At 37.9% G+C, this 19091-nt stretch overlaps 1 protein-coding gene across 1 annotated transcript; it reads left to right on the forward strand.

Annotated features, from left to right (window-relative positions):
• Window positions 1-294: 294 nt before the first annotated feature.
• Window positions 295-19051, forward strand: LOC129762742 (uncharacterized). Its single transcript, XM_055761264.1, has 3 exons — window positions 295-302; window positions 9125-10545; window positions 18819-19051. The coding sequence occupies exons 1-3, from the start codon at window positions 295-297 to the stop codon at window positions 19049-19051; spliced, it is 1662 nt and encodes a 553-aa protein (XP_055617239.1).
• Window positions 19052-19091: the final 40 nt, after the last annotated feature.

A 19091-nucleotide genomic window follows, 5' to 3' on the forward strand; every position in this document is an offset into this window, starting at 1 on the left:
TATATAATCGAATCACATATAATCGAGTCTGTATATCATCGAGTCCGACCTGTAGGGGAAGACGGGGTAAAGCCGTCCCTCTAAGAAAACCAATTATCATTTAAACGTCCTCCAGAATTTCCCCCTTTTGTTATACTACATATCATGGAGTATCTAATAATCTACTACTAAAAAATGTGTAACTGTTGATTGTATAGCTTTTTTTGCGTTTTCCATTAATTTTCGAAATGATAAAAAATTGCTTTTCATTTCGCTGGCGGGGTAAGAAGGATCACTCGCGGGGTAGAACGGACCATGACGGGGTAAGCCCAAGCGATGCTATTTTCAAACAGTTTAGTCTAGTAAAAATAACAGGAACAGTGTTATCTAAGGTACTAAATGTTCATAAACTACTCACAAACTTCTGAAAGGCAATCAATATTCCACGTGCAGAGTTTTGCAAATATTCGTGAAAAATTTACCAAATTATCGGAATCTATAAGGACGATTATTCGACGACTTCCTTAGGGGCTGTCCATATACCACGTGGACAACATTAGGGGAAAAAGGGGGTAAGACAATGTCCACGCTTGTCCACGGAGAGGGGAGGGGGGTATTGATCGAGTCCACGTGGACAGGAAGAATATTTTTTTAAAATACAACCACCAGTGTTCTGATAACAATATACGTGGAATTAGGTAGCTGATTCGGAATATTTCAGGAGGTGATAGAGGATCATATTAGATGAAAAAATTCTACGCATTTGGTCTGTTTTCAACTAGAGTTGTTGAATTTTTCTTGAGTCGAATTTTATGTCTTGAACTGACTCTAATTTAGAAAGTACGCGACTTAGAATAATTATGCGACTCATTTAAAAGATAAGAACATTTTGCGTAGAATGCAGTTGTAAAACATTTGAATTAATGGAACCAAGTAACTTTTAGAGGTAAAGATGAAACTTAATTTTTTGTGCTTTTATATGTTTTTATATATGCATGATTGGCGTAATTTTTGAATTAAAGTCAGTTTAAGGCAAAAAAACGGTCTTAAGCTAAAGTTCAATAATTCTTTCGTAGATGAGATTTGACCATAAGCGTGGGAAATTTTGTTCATCAAATATGATCCTCTATCTCCTGAAATATTTCGGATCAGTTACCGAACGACTTGTATATAACAATATTTCAAACAGATATAATACAGGGTGGGCCATTTAAAGTGGAAGCATCTGGCAACCCCATAACTTTTGACAGAGATGTCAGATTAACAAATGTCATACCGCGTTGGAAGCGTCATTTCAGTACAATTTTAACCATGGAACAATACACACCTAAACAACGCGCTGAAATTGTTCAGCTGTACATTCAAAATAACTTCTCAATTGTGTTAACTAAAATGTCTGATGAGGCGCATTTCAACTTGAATGGAGGAGTGAATAAACAAAATTGTCGGTTTTATGCTACTGAAAACCCTCAATTCATCGAAACGCAACCTCTTTACGACCAAAAAGTTACTGTGTGGTGTGGCATTTATGCCGATAAAGTCATCGGCCCGTACTTCTTTGAAAACGAAAATGGAGCAACGGTAACCGTGAATGGGGAGCGTTATCGGACAATGATAACCGATTTTTTATTGCCATTTGTTCGTGAAAATGAATTGGACAATTACTGGTTCCAACAGGACGGCGCTACATGCCATACAGCGGCTGCCACGACCAAATTATTGCGCGAAATGTTCCCCGGAAGATTAATATCGAAAAACGGCGATTATGACTGGCCACCGAGATCACCTGATTTGACGCCTCCTGACTTTTTTTTTATGGGGATATTTAAAATCCAAGGTATACACTGGTAAACCAAGGACCCTGGCTGCGCTGAAAGACAATATCCGACAAGAAATTGCTGCCATATCGGCCGAAACATTGGGCAAAGTGATGGAAAATGCCGAAAAAAGGGCACATTTTGCGGTCAAGGCCAGAGGCGGTCATTTACGAGATATTATAATCAAAAAGTAGTTACAACAAATCTCCTTGGACCAAAATAAATGAATTTCAAAAAAAATAAATTAAAATTCCACTTCTTTACTTTGCTATTGCAAAAACAAATCCTTCCACTTTAAATGGCCCACCCTGTAGTTTTCGATATTCTATTCAATTTATGAGAAAGTTTTCTCAGCAGTTTAACCCATTACCGATCAAGCTGTAAAAATTATTTTTTTAACGAACTCCATTGGTGTAATTTTGATTATTGGCGTTACAGAAACCCAAATCTTCAAGAAATATTTTTTCCGTCCTTCCGTTTTCCGGAAAATGACAAAAAACCGAAAAATCTCCAAACAAAAACATTCGCTAAAACCTACATTTATGATCTTGTAGATGGTTCAATCCAATGGTTTTTTCTTCAACATCACAATGTGTGTTCTTTTATCAAAGTAATACTGTAAAAAAGTTTACATATTTTTGCATTTTAGAAGGTTTTGTTTTTTATTAGCTTATGTGAGGTTATGTACTTTTCGCACATAGTTGCTTCGTATTGTTCAATAAAGTTATGTAAGTGATAGTAAAGTAAGTGATAGCTAATAAATTGAGCTGTCATTTGATGCCAAACCTTACCATATGATAGTTTTCCAAAGCCATGGAAAATTATCAAAGTTGCTGTTCGATTTTTCGAACGCTTGGCCTGAAATGGGTTCAACATTTCTTCATGTTTTTAAAGAATCTATTAACTTTCCATCAAATTGATTGATTTCTCAAAAACTTATTTCAATCGGGCAGGAGATTTCAAACCAAAAATGTACGAATTTTAAAAAAAGGAAAGGATCGGGCCAGTAACTTATTAATTTGGCGTTGAATTGTTCTTTAGTAAACTGTTCGAATTTGATAAGTGATGTTTTGATAAAGATTTTAGCTGAGGAATACCAAAAAGCAATACAAATAATTTTTCGGGCAAGGTTAGTAAAAAAATCAATAAGTCGTGAGTTTTCTGATGTATACGCCGATTCTGCATTCCTCCGGATTTACATTCCGTTCGAAACCATTATTTCGTTCGAGATATAATTTTGCATTCCCTATTTTTTGCCCATTTAATGTTCGAAGAGAAGCAGATTGAACGAAATCGAAATATTTCGAATTGATCGAAATACAGAATAGGGGTGGTAGTTTTTCCCCGCGAGCATTTAGAAAGCCATCTAGACACTCAATGAAGAATGGTTAATAAGCAGTTGAAAGATTAAAAAATATACATTGAAAGTACTTCTAATACGCTATTAGTACACTCTGAAAATTCCTATTGCGGAAAAGGTTTCGCAAGTGAAGCGAATGTGTAAATGAATCGACATTTCCTGAGACCAATCGTACTCCGGAGTGGGCAAAAAACTACACTCGACAAAAAAAAACAGAGGAGCAAAATGCGACATCGAAAATTTTGAATGATTTTTGAAACGGTATAACTTTGTTATAAAATAATGCATTCGTCAAAGCAACAACTGGACCTCGTATAGAATATTCGATAGAGAATACCTATGTAGAAAATAGTTCCACTGAATCTTTCTATGAATCAGATGAAAGCGAAATAATCAGGTCGATTGGATTGTTATTGTGAATAATTTTTTTAAATTTATAGAAACTTTGAAAGCAAACGTTTTATCTTTTCTTGCAATGTCTTTTGTCTACAACGCATATACACATTAAACTAAAATATGTACGTACAATATCCATAAACCAGAAATTTGTAGTTTGAAAATACTGCATTTTTTGTCCTCATGTCATGATTTATATCGAAAGTACAGGCGTTTCGAAATCGCTTAGAAATTTCGACCCTTTACTCCTCATCCCTTTATCAAATGAAGATCTTAAGAGATCAGTGTATGGTCTCTATTCCATCTATTTTTTTTCTTGAAATTCTTTTATATTTTTTTTTAAATAACAATTCAATACTAAAGTAGAATGTATGAACGATATGTTCCGATGAACAATTGCAAACATAAATATATATAGAAGGTGCATTTGCATATGAAGTAAAATTCTGATTATACGGGAGCGTAACATGAGCAAATTTATAACACATACGAATTGGGGCTCTTTTGGTATTGTTTTCACATATTCACTTTGGAGAGCCATGACCCCTCCCTTCGTTGGCCGTGGCATTTTGATTGAATGTAATACTTTTCCGTTTACTGCTTTTGAAAGCATAGGCAGCCGTGGCAGTGTTCCGAGCTCTGCAATACACTTTTCTTACCCAATGTTAAAGTTTCTAAAACTTACATTATGGACCCATTAAACGTAAAAAAAAAATTGTATTGATATCAACACAATTTTATTCTATTGATTTTCATGACATGAAACGCTATGACTCAGAAATTACATTTTATTGAGTGGTTTCTATAGCAGTTTCGCTGATGTTGTCTGGCATCAGTGTCGAAAAAATAACGATGCTTTCACCAACACAAACAAAACCATTGCCGAAGATTGAAAGATGAAAATTTAACTTTCAGAGCACTTGTTCGAGTTTTCCGACGTTCTTCACTATACGGTGCGAAAGCAGATGAAAATTTAATATCTTGTGAGTAATCGATTAGAGTTTGGTTGATATTATTTGATAGGAAGTGTGCGAAAACGATCATTTTCTTCACACTGTTTCGGCTGCCACAATGGCGCTCATTTCTTTCATCTCCCTCCCTCACCTCTCGACCGAAAATCAATAATTTTGCGAAACAGTGTGAAGAAAATGATCGTTTTCGCACACTTCCCATCAAGTAATATCAACCAAACTCTAATCGATTACTCACAAGATATTAAATTTTCATCTGCTTTCGCACCGTATAGTGCGTCGGAAAACTCGAGCAAGTGCTCTGAAAGTTAAATTTTCGTTTTTCAATCTTCGGCAATGGTTTTGTTTGTGTTGGTGAAAGCATCGTTATTTTTTCGACACTGATGCCAGACAACATCAGCGAAACTGCTATAGAAACCACTCAATAAAATGTTATTCCGGAGTCATAGCGTCCCATGTCATGAAAATCAATAGAATAAAATTGTGTTGATATCAATACAATTATTATTTTTACGTTTAATGGGTCTATAATGTAAGTTTTAGCAACTTTAACATTGGGTAAGAAAAGTGTATCGCAGAGCTCGGAACACTGCCACGGCTGCCTATGCTTTCAAAAACAGTAAACGGAAAAGTATTAAATTCAATCTAAATGCCTCGGCCAACGAAGAGAAGGGTTAAGGCTTTCCAACGTGAATATGTGAAAACAATACGATCAACGAAGGAAAATATTAAGGAATTATCAACATCGAGTTACTATGCGGAAGAACTTGTTAATACCAAAAGTGCCCCAATTCGCATGTGTTATAAATTTGCTCATGTTACGCTCGCGTATAATCAGAATCATATGCAAATGCACCTTCTATATATATTTATATTTGCAATTTTTCATCGGAACATATCGTTCATACATTTTACTTTAGTATTGAATTGTTATTTGTTTTTTTTTTCAAATGTATTCAAAGACTCGTGTCAATGAAGCGCCACACAGTCTGATAAGTGAATTGATCTATTTACGTGTGCTTTGCTCTTCTCTCACAAACACTATTACCCCATTTTTACGCGTGGGTTTACCTATACTACTACAATGGCTAGTTTCCACCTTCACCTTAACGAATTGAAAACATTCACTCACAAATAGTACTTTCAGTTTAGTTTCAGTATTGGTATGAGTATTCATTGGTATGAGAAGTACGCGTCGCAATTGGAATTCGATAAAAAGAACGCTCTAATACCTTCGGAGCTCCCTCGGTTACCTTCTCAGGTTTCCCAAATATAACTCTTCGTCATCGCAATTGGAGTTCGATATAGAATATACACGACTAATAACGGAATATATCGCCGATCTCATTGGTTTTACTAATGTTCGCTAGGTTACCTTCTCAGGTTTCCCACAGTTACCTCTTCGCCGTTGCGATTGAATTTCGATAAAAATACTTGCGATAAAAAAAAGAATATTAAGACGGTCCAATAAATTTTACAGGTTTACCTTGTCAGGTTACCTACAGATAATCTCTGTGTTGTGACATACAAAAATTTCCGGAATTTAGATTCGTCAAGTGGTCGATAGTGCTTGTTTACATAATCACATCACATACCTCAGTGAATCCTGATTCTCACCCCTCCCCACTAACAACTGTCCCTCCCATGATATTCGCTAGGAGACCACGCTATAGAGGCGACCCTTCTGGCCTCCGGGCGGTGAATATCATACTAACATTCCTTCCCTTCCCCTGGTAACTGTAAGGACGTGGCCGGCGTCGTTATTGACCATTTAAAGCTCGAATCACCGAAAATTGCACAAGGAGAATGATTTGCTAGTCCCAAGCGTCATTCTGTGTGTTCTTGGTGCAGTTTGGTTGGCTCAGGTCAATCACGGAGAGCAATTACGAATTGTACAGTCTACCCAAGCTCTAGCTCAAGCTCAAGCTTCATAAACTCGAAAAGTTCGCCACTGATGGAGCTCACATTATGACACAATATAAAATCCACTCCAAGGATTGTTTTTGCTACTGCCAACCCCTCAGGAAGCTATAAAATTTTCAGATGGAATAAGCACACTTCTGAAGTAAAGCTAGCTGTGAGCCTAAATCAACTTTCTAGTATTGAATACGTATTCTATGTGGTAGCAACAAATTTTTTTGCAAGTGTTTAAAGAATCGTGAACTAAAATTGTATCCGATAATGATTTTAAATCCATTTAATTTCATTCGATTGGCGTTTCTCAAGATCAATCTTTGGAATTGTGTGATGTAGATTCGGGTGCGGATTGTTCAACTGTATATTGTGCGATTCCGTGTTGGCAATTCGTGGCAGGGTACAGCTAGGAAAATTTGAAAAAAAAAACTTAAATGGAACTAAAATTTAATGTAAGCGCAATCCAGTTATTTCCTCAATTATTCTAATTAAATAAGCAAAAATGTCCAAATGGTCAACAGGGGGAGGGAGATCAATAAAGAATACGCGCGATGAATCTTCTTCTTATATATATATATAATATATAAATCTCGTGTCACGGTGTTTGTTACCGAACTCCTCCGAAACGGCTCGACCGATTTTGATGAAATTATACTCAAAACCTACCAAGTGGTAGGTATGAGAATAGGTTGTAAACTATATATGATACCGGGAGGATACCGATAACCATACATTTAATACCGAATAGGGTGGCTCTATGCAGATAAAAAGATCTGGATATTTTTTTCAAAAAATTGACTTCATACCATACATATAACCTTAAATTTTGACCCCAATTCCCTGTTTTTCTTGCGATTTTATTATTTTTGTGTCAAAAATATGCTAATAATTTAACCGTTGTTCTTTTTTTCAACAGAACGAATTCATTTAAGTTGTTCAATGACTGATGGTGTAACGCCCGCTTCATTGTACATCCACAAATACACAAGTAACATCAATTCATCTGAAGCAGGGAGTATCTCCGACGAGCTGGAAGCCTTTTTGAATGAGGACAATGAGTTATCGAAATTCTTCAAATCACATTTGCTCGGATTACAAAATGACAATCACGCTATTGCCATCAACCCTGATAAAACATCAGCTGGAGAGCACGTGTGTAGATCCAAAGCACAAGCGTTGCTGGAATCATGATAGCACGGTGACACGAGAAATTTAATGCGAAGAAAAAACAATGATCTGGAATTCATCGTTGACACACACCGTTCATACGACCCTCGCTATGTTCTTCTTCAATGGCACTAACGTTCCCAAGGTTTACCTTCTCAACGTAGTACTACTTGCGTCATTTTTATTAGTAAATAGTTGAGATTTCTATGACGAACAATACGCCTTGAATGTATTCTGGAGTGGCAAGCTCAAGAATACGCGTGACTACAGTGCAAGTCAGAAGGGTTTCCTTAACGAAAAATCTCTTGCATAAACATTAGACCAACGAGACCCCGTCACAGATACTTAATTCATTATGAACATCATTTTTCATTTTGATTTAATATTTATCGACGTAAACAACATTGGTCTCCATGTTCCATTTCTATGAAGCAAAAATAGTAATGGTTTTTAGGGTGGAATAAACATGCAAAATTTAGCATTCAAACACATTCAAAACAAATTTAGCATCCAAACGAAATCGAATAATAATTTTCATTCAAATTTCAACAATTTAGAATTATTTCCGGAATTATGCCGATCAGATAGAGAGTAAATTGACTTATTTTGACCATTGTTTCGTACCAAGGCGAACGAATTTAAGAGTGTAAAAGTCGATTTCGAACGAATTGTAAAATCCGATATGAATATTGAGTTCTACAAATCGGTGAAGAGTAATAAAAACATCCATGAGTAAAGGAAGCAATATGGCTGTGTTTCAAACTTAGATTACCGATGTGAATACTCCTCGATTGAATGACAACGATAAAATAACGCGATTCCATACAGGCCGATTAATCAGCTCCATTGAAGTTAGCCGAGACCAAGCTGTTATAAACTAAGCCATGTTGAAAATCACATGCACGTATTTTCTAACAAGGAGACAGCAATAAATATTGACGTTCTATATTTCATTTTTTCTACTTTACGACAAACTTATATTACTTTTTTCAGTTGACGTTTAACTTTTAAGAGATCAAACATGTCAGTTACGTTAATGAAATACACCAAGAAACATCATATAACCTTTCGTTCAAATCATTTAATTCGTTTTTTTATCGGTCACATTCGATTTATTTTAAAGATAGTTAAAATATTCAAACACACTTACAATACATTAGTGTGTTTTATTCAACACCCAAAATATTCACTAGAGATAATTTATTTGGCAGAACAACGTTTGCCTGGTAAGCTAGTATTGATATACGAGACTAGTGTGATATACGAGACTAGTACGAGACTAGTGTGAGGAGCCGAATATCCACCATTACTACCTTCTCTGCATCACCAGGACGCACTGCCCCCAGTACTAAGTGAACCTCAACTCCACCCGATCCAGTCGCGCCATCGTGTTGTTCCAGCCATCGCTGTCGTCCTGGTCCTGAGATCGTGGTTGGAAATGGGGTCTCCCGACAACATATATTCGGCAAGTATAAATACGCTGGAAAGAATTTCTGCCCTAATTCGCTTCCGCGTTCCAGGCCTTACCATCGTTTCGATGATGCGGATTTATTGACACCTCGTAGCCTCGTTTTACCATATCCTGAAAGTCGTCCTGCCCCTGCGGTTGTGGTCGATGAAATAGCCTTTCAGCCTGTGCTGACAGTGAATAAGGATTTGGTTCCTGCGCTTCGGATTTATTATCAGAACGTTCGTGGCCTGAGGACAAAAATTGACCTGGTGTTCCTCGCTACTGCTGAACTGGACTATGATATATATGTCTTCACCGAAACTTGGCTCGACGATTGTATCCAATCTGCACAGCTGTTCAGCAGTAATTACAGAGTGTTTCGAGTAGATCGCTGTGACACTAACAGCATCCGTCGACGTGGTGGAGGGGTGTTAATCGCAGTGAAGCAGGTGTATGGCTCTGCAGCTGTCCGTTCTAGTAATGTCATAACTATCGAGCAGTTATGGGTAAAAGTATCGGTAGTAGGAGGTGATATTTTGATTGGTGCATTATACATACCCCCAGATAGAAGTCAAGATAGCTCTTTTGTGCAACTTCATTTTGATGCAGTATCTGAGGTATTTAGAACCCAGACGGGTGTAATCACTGTGGTTCTGCTTGGCGATTTCAATCAACCACGCTTGGTTTGGTTAGAAACGAACAACGGAGAATATGCTTCTGTGGATCCGTCGCAGTCATGTATCAATATGGCCAGCCAAGTTCTCCTCGACAATATATCATTTCATGCACTGCGACAACGCAACTTGATTCGCAATTGCTCGAATCGTATACTTGATCTCATCTTCTCGAATGGCACGCTTGTGAGCAACGGTTCCGTATCCGTTACCCGGGAACCGATAGTTCCGATTGATCGCTATCATCCTGCCTTAATTTATTCTGTGGAATGCAAACCGCCTGTCCAGTATGAAGAAGCTTATGACTTCGAAAGACTCGACTTCCGCCGAGCTGATTACGACGCTCTGAACCAATTACTATCACAAGTAGATTGGTCGGAAGTTTTCCAATCCCTTGATGTCGATAGTGCCACCAACAGCTTCAACCATATTCTTATGAGTTGCATAACACAGACTGTGCCACGTAGCAGACCACCAAGAAATCCCGCATGGTCTAATGATCGTCTTCGAACACTACGCAAAAGGCGCGTCAAATTTTGGAATCTCTTCTGCCGCCAAAGATGTCCCATCCTTAAACGCCAATTCAATGAGACCAGTCGAATATATCGTGGATACAATCGCTTTCTATACAAACGTTACGTTAAGAGAAGACAGGACGATCTTCGCCGAAATCCAAAACGGTTCTGGAGTTTTGTAAATTCTAAACGCAAAAAGTTCGGGCTGCCAACCGTTATGCATCTTGGAGATTCGTCGGTCAAAACTCCACAAGCGAAGTGCGACCTATTCGCGCGCCATTTTAAAAGTGTTTTCGTGGATAGTATTCCTACTACTACTACTATACTACTGAGAACTACTGAACTACTACTACTGAGAACGAAAAGACAACAGCGATCAATGGAACCCTTAGAGACGTTATTGATTTCGACGTTTTCGAAATTACCGAAGAGTTGAGTGTGCGATAAATAAAATCAAGTTCTCCTACAATCCCGGGCCGGATAAGATTCCCTCTTGCATTTTTAAGAGATGCAAGACCTTGGTACTACGACCTCTTCAAATTATTTTCAATCGCTCTCTCCAACAACAAAAACATCCGACTGTTTGGAAATCGTCTTATATGATTCCTATGTTCAAGAAGGGCGACAAAACCGACATCTCGAACTACCGTGGCATAACATCGTTGTCGGCGGTATCAAAATGTCTAGAATCTATTGTGAATGCTGTCTTGTTTAGTTCATGCAGGAGCTACATTAGTGCTTTCCAGCACGGATTTTATCCAAAGCGATCAGTAGAGAGTAATCTTTGCGAATTCACTTCGACTTGCATCGGTGCGATGGACGACGGATTACAGGTGGATGCAGTGTACACGGATATCAAAGCTGCTTTCGACACCGTAAATCACGAAATCCTACTGGCTAAACTATTTTGACTCGGAGTTTCGGAGAGAATGTGCAACTGGCTTCATTCGTATCTGCGCAACAGGCAACTTTGCGTCAAAACTGGATCCTGTGAATCGGCGCTTTTCTCGCCACGTTCTGGTGTACCACAAGGCAGTAACCTAGGTCCATTGCTGTTCACACTGTACTTCAATGATGTGGTAACTCCTCTGCGAAACGGTGGGCTACTGATTTATGCTGACGATCTTAAAATTTTTCTAATTGTTCAAAATGAAGCTGACTGCAGAGAGCTGCAGGAGCTCTTGGATCGTTTTGTGTATTGGTGCACTATAAACTTTCTCGAAGTGAGTGTCGCTAAATGTTCGATTATAACCTTCCGGAGATGTAAAAGGCCTGTCATATACGACTACACCATTCGTGGAGAACTACTTGAACGCATCGAGAAAGTTAAGGATCTTGGAGTGTTATTGGATTATCGACTCTCTTTCAAACTGCAATACACAGCTATAATTGATAAAGCCAATCGTCAATTAGGGTTTACCTTAAAAGTCGCCGAAGGTTTTGTTGATCCCTTGTGTTTGCGTGCTCTCTACTGTTCGCTAGTCAGACCAATTCTGGAGTATGCATCTGTCGTTTGGTGTCCATTTGAAGCAGTGTGGATTGCGAGAATTGAGTCCGTGCAAAGGAGATTTGTGAGGCGGGCACTGAATAACCTGCCTTGGCGTGACCCGATGAATCTCCCACCTTATGAGGATCGATGCGCGCTGTTGCATTTTTTTTTTTCCCAAAATATATTTTTTATTAAGGCACATGTGGCGTTAGCCTGACGGGGCCGGGAGTCCAATATTTTGACAATTTTTGTTTTACAACTATGTTAGTAATATGCTAAGATAAGATCAGACAATAGGGGGTCTTTTACGGACCAAATTTCTGTCAGTCGTTCTGATTTCTGATTGGTCGATTTCGATAAATTTTGTAAACAAAGTCGATTTTTCCAGTGTTGCCAATAAAAATAAATTACGTTGCGTTTGTATTGAATTTAGAAAAAGAATGAATTTAATTGATATTACGATACTTAGTTTAGAGGAAATGTGAAGGAATTGTATACACGTTTTACCTAATTATTTTGTTACTATATCTTGATTGAATTGAAAAATTATATATATATATATATATATATATATATATATATATATATATATATATATATATATATATATATATATATATACATCCATTTCATGTCAAACCGATATAGTGCTCCTCAGATTTCCATGAAAAGTGGTAGTTTCTTTCTTTATTGCAAAATATTAGACCCGTATTTTTTATTTTTTCGTTAGGGTGACCTTTTCTTATTTTAGGGTGGTCCGAAAAATCATTTTTTTCAACTTTTTCCTAAAAGTGCCTTTTTTAAAAATTCATAACTTTTGAATCACTGAACCGATTTAGATGATCGATATATCAAATTGAAGCCAATTAATCTTTTTTGGAAAAATATTAGGCTTGCCAAGAAATCGAATTTTGTTTTCGTAACTATTGATTGTAGTTGTTTTTTGTTATTTTAATGTTTTTTGTTTTTATGTTTTTATATTTTATGTTTTTTCTTGAAAGCTGAGGATTTATTACATATAATATCTCGATATCAGATAGGCTTTTTTGTGTTTCTGAGTGACTTTTCAAAGTTAACCGGTCGTCCGTAAAATCATTTTTCCACTCTTATCCAAAAATAATTTTTTGCAAAAATTTATTACATTTGAACTACTGAACTGATTGAGATGATCGACATATTAAATTGAAGCCAATAAGCCAATCTTTTTTGAAAAAATATCACACTTACCGGAAAGATAGGATTCTAGTCGCATAGGTCTAGTCTAGTCACATAAGAATATTGAACGAAGACTTAAAACATGTTAAATTTACAAAATAATGACTCTAAAACGAAAAAAACACCTCTCTAGAACCCTCTTTCCAAGTTCAATACTTTTTTCAATATTTTTTCTATTAAAAATCTACCTCATTGGCTTCAATTAGATTTATTGATCATCTGAATCGGTTCAGAGGTTCAAAAGTTATGATTTTTTGAAAAAGTCATTTTTGGGAAAAAGTGGAAAAAATGAGTTTTCGGACAACACTAAAATGGAAATGGACATAAGTTTAGTTTAATAATAATCTATTTGGTTTCTGATACTAATATATTTTATTTCTACCATGCCATGCTCCTGCTATCAAATTTTCGTTTCCTTGTTTTTTTGTTCTCTCCGCTTTTTAAACGAAAAGATATAAATTTTTTTATAATGTCATTCCTTGTTTTTTCACAATGGAATAAAGTGGATGGCAAAACATACATTTCTCCTGCCATTTTCTTCGGCAAATCAGCTTCGTTAGGTTCCAAATGCGATTTCATATTTCGGAATAGAATTTCCATTGCTAAGAAGAAATTAAAAGTCTCATCATTCACTATGCAGATGGGAGAGTTAGAAGCTGTAGTACGCAAATATGAAAAAAGAGACGGTTGATACAATCTAGGTTGTGTTTTGCTGACTACCAATCTCTTGTTACACTGCTGACATGTTCTTTCCCGCTGAATAATTTTTTTGATGATGAAACCAGCTATATAGAACAACGAATTTTGTTCTGTTCTGTCGAGAAAAGTTTTCGCTTCATCGACGGTGTACTCATAGTCGAATTCAATATTCATATCATCCACATTATCACTAGAATTAGATGAAGCTGAAATTCGATATGATGTCGATGCTGCTTCATTGTCCATCAATTTCTGGGCTGAACATTCTTCACGCCGCTTTGATAGCAAATCTATCAATCCAATAAGATGTTGTTGTGTATCGGCTGTATACGAAGCATTCGGTACTACGGTCATGTATTGCGAAAGAGTCACAATTTTCAAGTTATTGCTGAATTGCAATGGAGTTGGGCGTCGTTGCTTTGCACGAATCAATGAGAAAAGACTCTCCAGACAATCTTGGACGAACCGCGATGTAAATATTTGTGGGTGTCCTTCATGCAAAAGCCGATCTGTCAACCTCACAATTGCATTCGTGCAAACGATTACACTTGTTTGCCATGGTTTCCAATGTCCGTGTCCTACTTGGAGATCATACATTAACCGCACCATGGTCTTCAGATGAGCGATATCCTCGTCATATTTCATAGGATCATTCAAACAAAATACTTTTTCTTCTGCCCTATTATTGATAAGCTCGAACCATCGAGCAAAGTCTTCTATGAAGCATGCGGTAGTAAGAAGCTCCGGTAATTCTCGTATTTCCGCATGAAACTTCAATGCTGCAGCCACCGTCCTGTTGCAATATTTTGTTGCGTTGCATACTTTCATTTTATCTATTGAAGATGTTCTGTTGTCAAAGCACACATCCGAGGCCGTTAGTCTGTGACAAAGCCGCAACGTGTTGTTTATTTCGGAGTTCACGATTGTGGTTAAATGGTCTCGATGAACAATATTGGATGTTAGCTTTTTTTCACGAACATACCAATCCGGAACTTTCAGGTAGACATTGTTCAACCAGCCATGTACTGTATTTTTAAATACGTGTACGGGATCGGGTATGATCTCTAGCATTCTGTTCTCAGCGTTTGGATGAGGTATCGCAGCATTTAATGTCTCATTTTTGCGACGAATATCGATCCCCAAATCCTTCCACATGCGCTGGTTTTCGGACCCGGAATCTGTTGTTATAAAATGGACACGCAAACTGATTCCCTCTGCTCTTGAAACTGCAGACAATACAGCAGACATTCTTCAAAAACTCTTTTTGTATAGAGTTGCCGGTGTACTCGAAAGCAACCACCTGTTTCCAGCGCGCTGCGATTCCAACTAGCATGAATACCAAAGCTTTACAGGCTAAAGTTTGGGACATAGGAAGCGTTGTTGTTCCAACAAACTGCTTCGTATTTTGGCAAAACTCATTTGCCTCGTCTATGCTCATTTCGTCTAGAACCAATCCGCAGTCCTTTTCTTCAACCGACATTGTGGAGACTTTATGTTGTAGCAGCTCGAATATATCTTCAAGAATACCTACAAAATATCATTTCATATATTAACATGTGATGAGACATATGATTATAATTACATACCAGGACTGAAACGAACTCCTTCAATTTGGCGTAGTAGAGTCCTCGTGGATGGGAACGGGAAGCCTTTTTGAATAAGCTTGTCGTATCCACCTTGACATGCAAACCGAATTTGTAAATTTTCCGTAATCGTTTCATTGGACCAACGTTTTACTTTTTTAACCTCTCCTGTTAATAGCTTAATTTGATCTTCTCTGAAAAACTTCTTCAAGGGTTGTTTTCCACGAATTCTCGAGGTCAGATATCCGCATTTTTTCTTCCATTGTTTTACAATTCTATTAACGGTTACATCAATATAAAATATTAGAAAATAACATATTTTTTGACACACTACCTTTTCAGCTTGGAAATTTGATGTTTCAAACGAAATATTTCTTCCTGTAGTTGTTTATCTCCTTCATATACGTCAACCAAATCATAATTGTTCTCAATACTTTGTATCTCTTCCCATTCCTCATTCGCGGATGCAGCTAAGGTCGGAATTTTCGTAACTCCATTTTCATTGTATTTCCCATCAACAAAATGAGCCTGTATATATACTAGTATTAGGATATGTTTTAGAATTAGTTTTTAATACTTACGCTACATATTCTTGTGCTTGATTTGATTTCAAAGAATGGAACTTCTAATTCACTGTTCACGCAAAATCGAATCCATTCTTTCCGAATATTTTTGTCTTGAGGGAACCGATAAAATTTATACTCAGGATGAGTATCCGTCCTTCGCTCACAATTTAAGGCTTCACACTTCATTTTTATTTTTGAATTACGTTTTGTATGAATAAAATGGCTTCCTAACGTTGTTTTGGTTGTATTCCTGCTCATATAATAAGATAGAATGTTTTGGTTCAGACAATGAGAATCTGCATAACGCTGTAACGGTTGTCAGATTAGATTTATTTGCTAAAAAAAAAATCCCAAATTTGTTTTGGAAACGATTATATTATAGATATGGGTATTTAAAAGACTTATTTTATCCTTTTAAAGCATATTTTTGAGATTGTCTATTTGAAAATATGCAATAATCATTGAATTCGCACCAACCAAATGTTACGATTCATTAAAATAGAAATTTGAAAAATCCGATATTTTATAATATTTGGCAGCTCTGGCATCTTCATGTCATGGCTTCGTTTTTGGACGACGAAGAAGAGTAAGAAGCCAGTTGTCTGGTCTTGTCTTAGGTAATATGTAACCGATTACTCGCGGTTGGCTCGAGGTTAGTATTACAAGTGTTCTCATAATTGGTATGTTGCAGTCTTCGTGTGCCCGACACGGGATACTTCCTATTAGGATGCAGCTGACCATTAATCAGCAACGCCCCCCTAGTCTGTACCCCATATCTAGCGTGGTGCGTCTTTCTCGACTCGAGGAATCCAGGATAGAATGGTCACTAGCCGGCGCAATCATCAGCTCGTGTAGAGTTGTCATGAGCGGTACAACCTTTGGCTCTTGTTGAATGATCAGTGGACTGCACAACCTTCGGCCCGTGCATCTGTAAAGAGTGTGTGTATGTATTGCCGCGACTAAGTAAAAGTTTATCGATCAGATAGGAGGGATATGAAACGGGGACACAACGAAGGAAACATCATTAAACGTTGACATCAGCGTTTCTGAGGAACAGGTATAGATGAAGCAGAAGATCAGGATCCCGGCTACCTAAGATATTCCGGACGGGGATATCCGATTGTGTGCCTTTTGCTCTCAGTGCTCTAGAGAGCTGAGAGCGAGCAGCATGGAACCGGATACACGACCAGACAACATGCTCGATGTCGTGGTAGCCATCGCCACAATCACAAAGATTGTTTGCTGCGAGCCCAATGCGATAGAGATGCGCGTTTGGGTTGTAGTGATTGGACATAAGCCGAGATATCACGCGAATGAAATCACGACCTACATTCAATCCCTTGAACCATGCCCTCGTCGAGACCTTAGGGATAATCGTGTGTAACCAACGACCGAACTCATCACCACTCCACATGCGCTGCCAACTTACGAGCGTATACTGACGAGGAATGTGAAAAAAATTTGCCTTTCAAAAAGTGTGCCTTCTGAAGCGCCCACCTTAGCTAGCGAGTCCGCTTTCTCATTCCCCGGAATCGAGCAATGAGAGGGAACCCATGCTAAGGTAATCTTGAATAATTTTTCGACCAAAACACTCAATAGATGTCTTATTCTTGTTAGGAAATAAGATGAGCGTTTATCAATATATATATATGATATGCTGTTGCATATTGAACTCCTTCAAATTCGGCGTGCTATCAATCAAGCTTTATTCGGAGCGAAGATCCTACGGGCTGAAATTGACAGTTCTGAGCTACTGGGTCGCATGCGCATATATGCACCTGAACGAGTTCTGCGATCAAGGCAAATTATCCAAGCTACACGCAGGAATACCCGATATGGCTCACACGATCCAATTAATTTTGTTTGTAGACGTCTTCATGTAGCATACAATTTGTTTGATTTTAATGTGTCTACTTGCACATTTCGTCAACGTTTATTTTCCGCGTGTCCATTTTAAGTAGTAAGTTTCATAAAGACCTTGATGTCAAATGATGAATAAATAATAATAAAGACAATAATAAAGATATATATTTCCGATTTCATTGGTTTTACATGTTTTTTTCTCGGTTACCTTCTCAGGTTTCCCAAAGTTTCCCGTATCGATTGAATTTACTAAAAGTACGTGCGATGAATGATAGAATATGTGACCGGCCCAATTGATTTGCAGGTCTTCCTTTTCAGGATACCTAAAGATAATCTCTATTACTTGCTGTGACACACGAGATTCTCGGATTTTCGTCGAATGGTCGATAGTTAGCGTTTACAGAATAAAGACAGGAGTGTCTATTCACCATAGAAACGTTTCGTGCCCCCTAAAATATTCACATGCCACATTTGGCTCCTTTTGCTTGATTGATTTTCGAGTAATGCAGAAATTTGTGTTTCATTTGTATTGCAGATCGCCCCACCACCCTAAGAGAGGGGGGAGGAGTATCTGACCACCATAGTATCATTTATTGCACCCTGAAACGTCCAGATGCCTAATATGGTTGCATTTGTTTGACTAATTCTCGATTAATGTGGAAATTCGTGTTTCATTTGAATGGCAGCCACGTCATTATCGAGACAATGTCACCTTTCATAACGTTGTATATATTGCGTCATTTTCTAGAATTTTTTTGTCCAATGTATGTGTATTACATTGCATTTTACAAACAAACGAAACAAACCATTCTTCGGACGAAAATATCTTCCTACCTGAGAGGGAATCGAATCAAAAGCTCCCACCACGACTCATGAGATTATCACAGACCCCACCAACCACCCGGCTACAGGGACCATGTCAACCTCAATAGGTCCCAAACATAATACATGTCATACCCGCGCTGAACCTGCATTCCATCGTTTACCTTCACCCCTAGTTTTAGAATGTAATAACTCAGACGGGTTCTGATGCTTCCCTCCGAAATTGAATCACGGGCACCGTTGCGTAGTGAAATATTACCGCACAAATTTAATATTCGCTATCTACCCATTGATTAATGGATACCCACGTGGTCCAAATTCCTTCCAATAAATCATAGATTCACTCTCGCGCAAATTTGGCGCTACCAAAAACCTACACATGCAATTCCATTCAACTCCAACGGTCCAACGGTGTGTGCCCCGTGATTTGCCACCCTCTCCGAGCATCATCACGGGACAGCGGGCGCCTACCGACGATTCCGGGATTCAACAGACTCAGTCTCTCTCGCTCGACCTCAAGTGTGGCGGGGGTTGTGCGCATGCCCCGCCGCTGTTCGGTTGCAACCATTGAGAAATTTGCTACCAACGGCTGCTCTCCATCGCCTACGCAT

This window comes from Toxorhynchites rutilus, chromosome 1 (genome assembly GCF_029784135.1).
Source record: "Toxorhynchites rutilus septentrionalis strain SRP chromosome 1, ASM2978413v1, whole genome shotgun sequence".
Taxonomy (NCBI): Eukaryota; Metazoa; Arthropoda; class Insecta; order Diptera; family Culicidae; genus Toxorhynchites; species Toxorhynchites rutilus.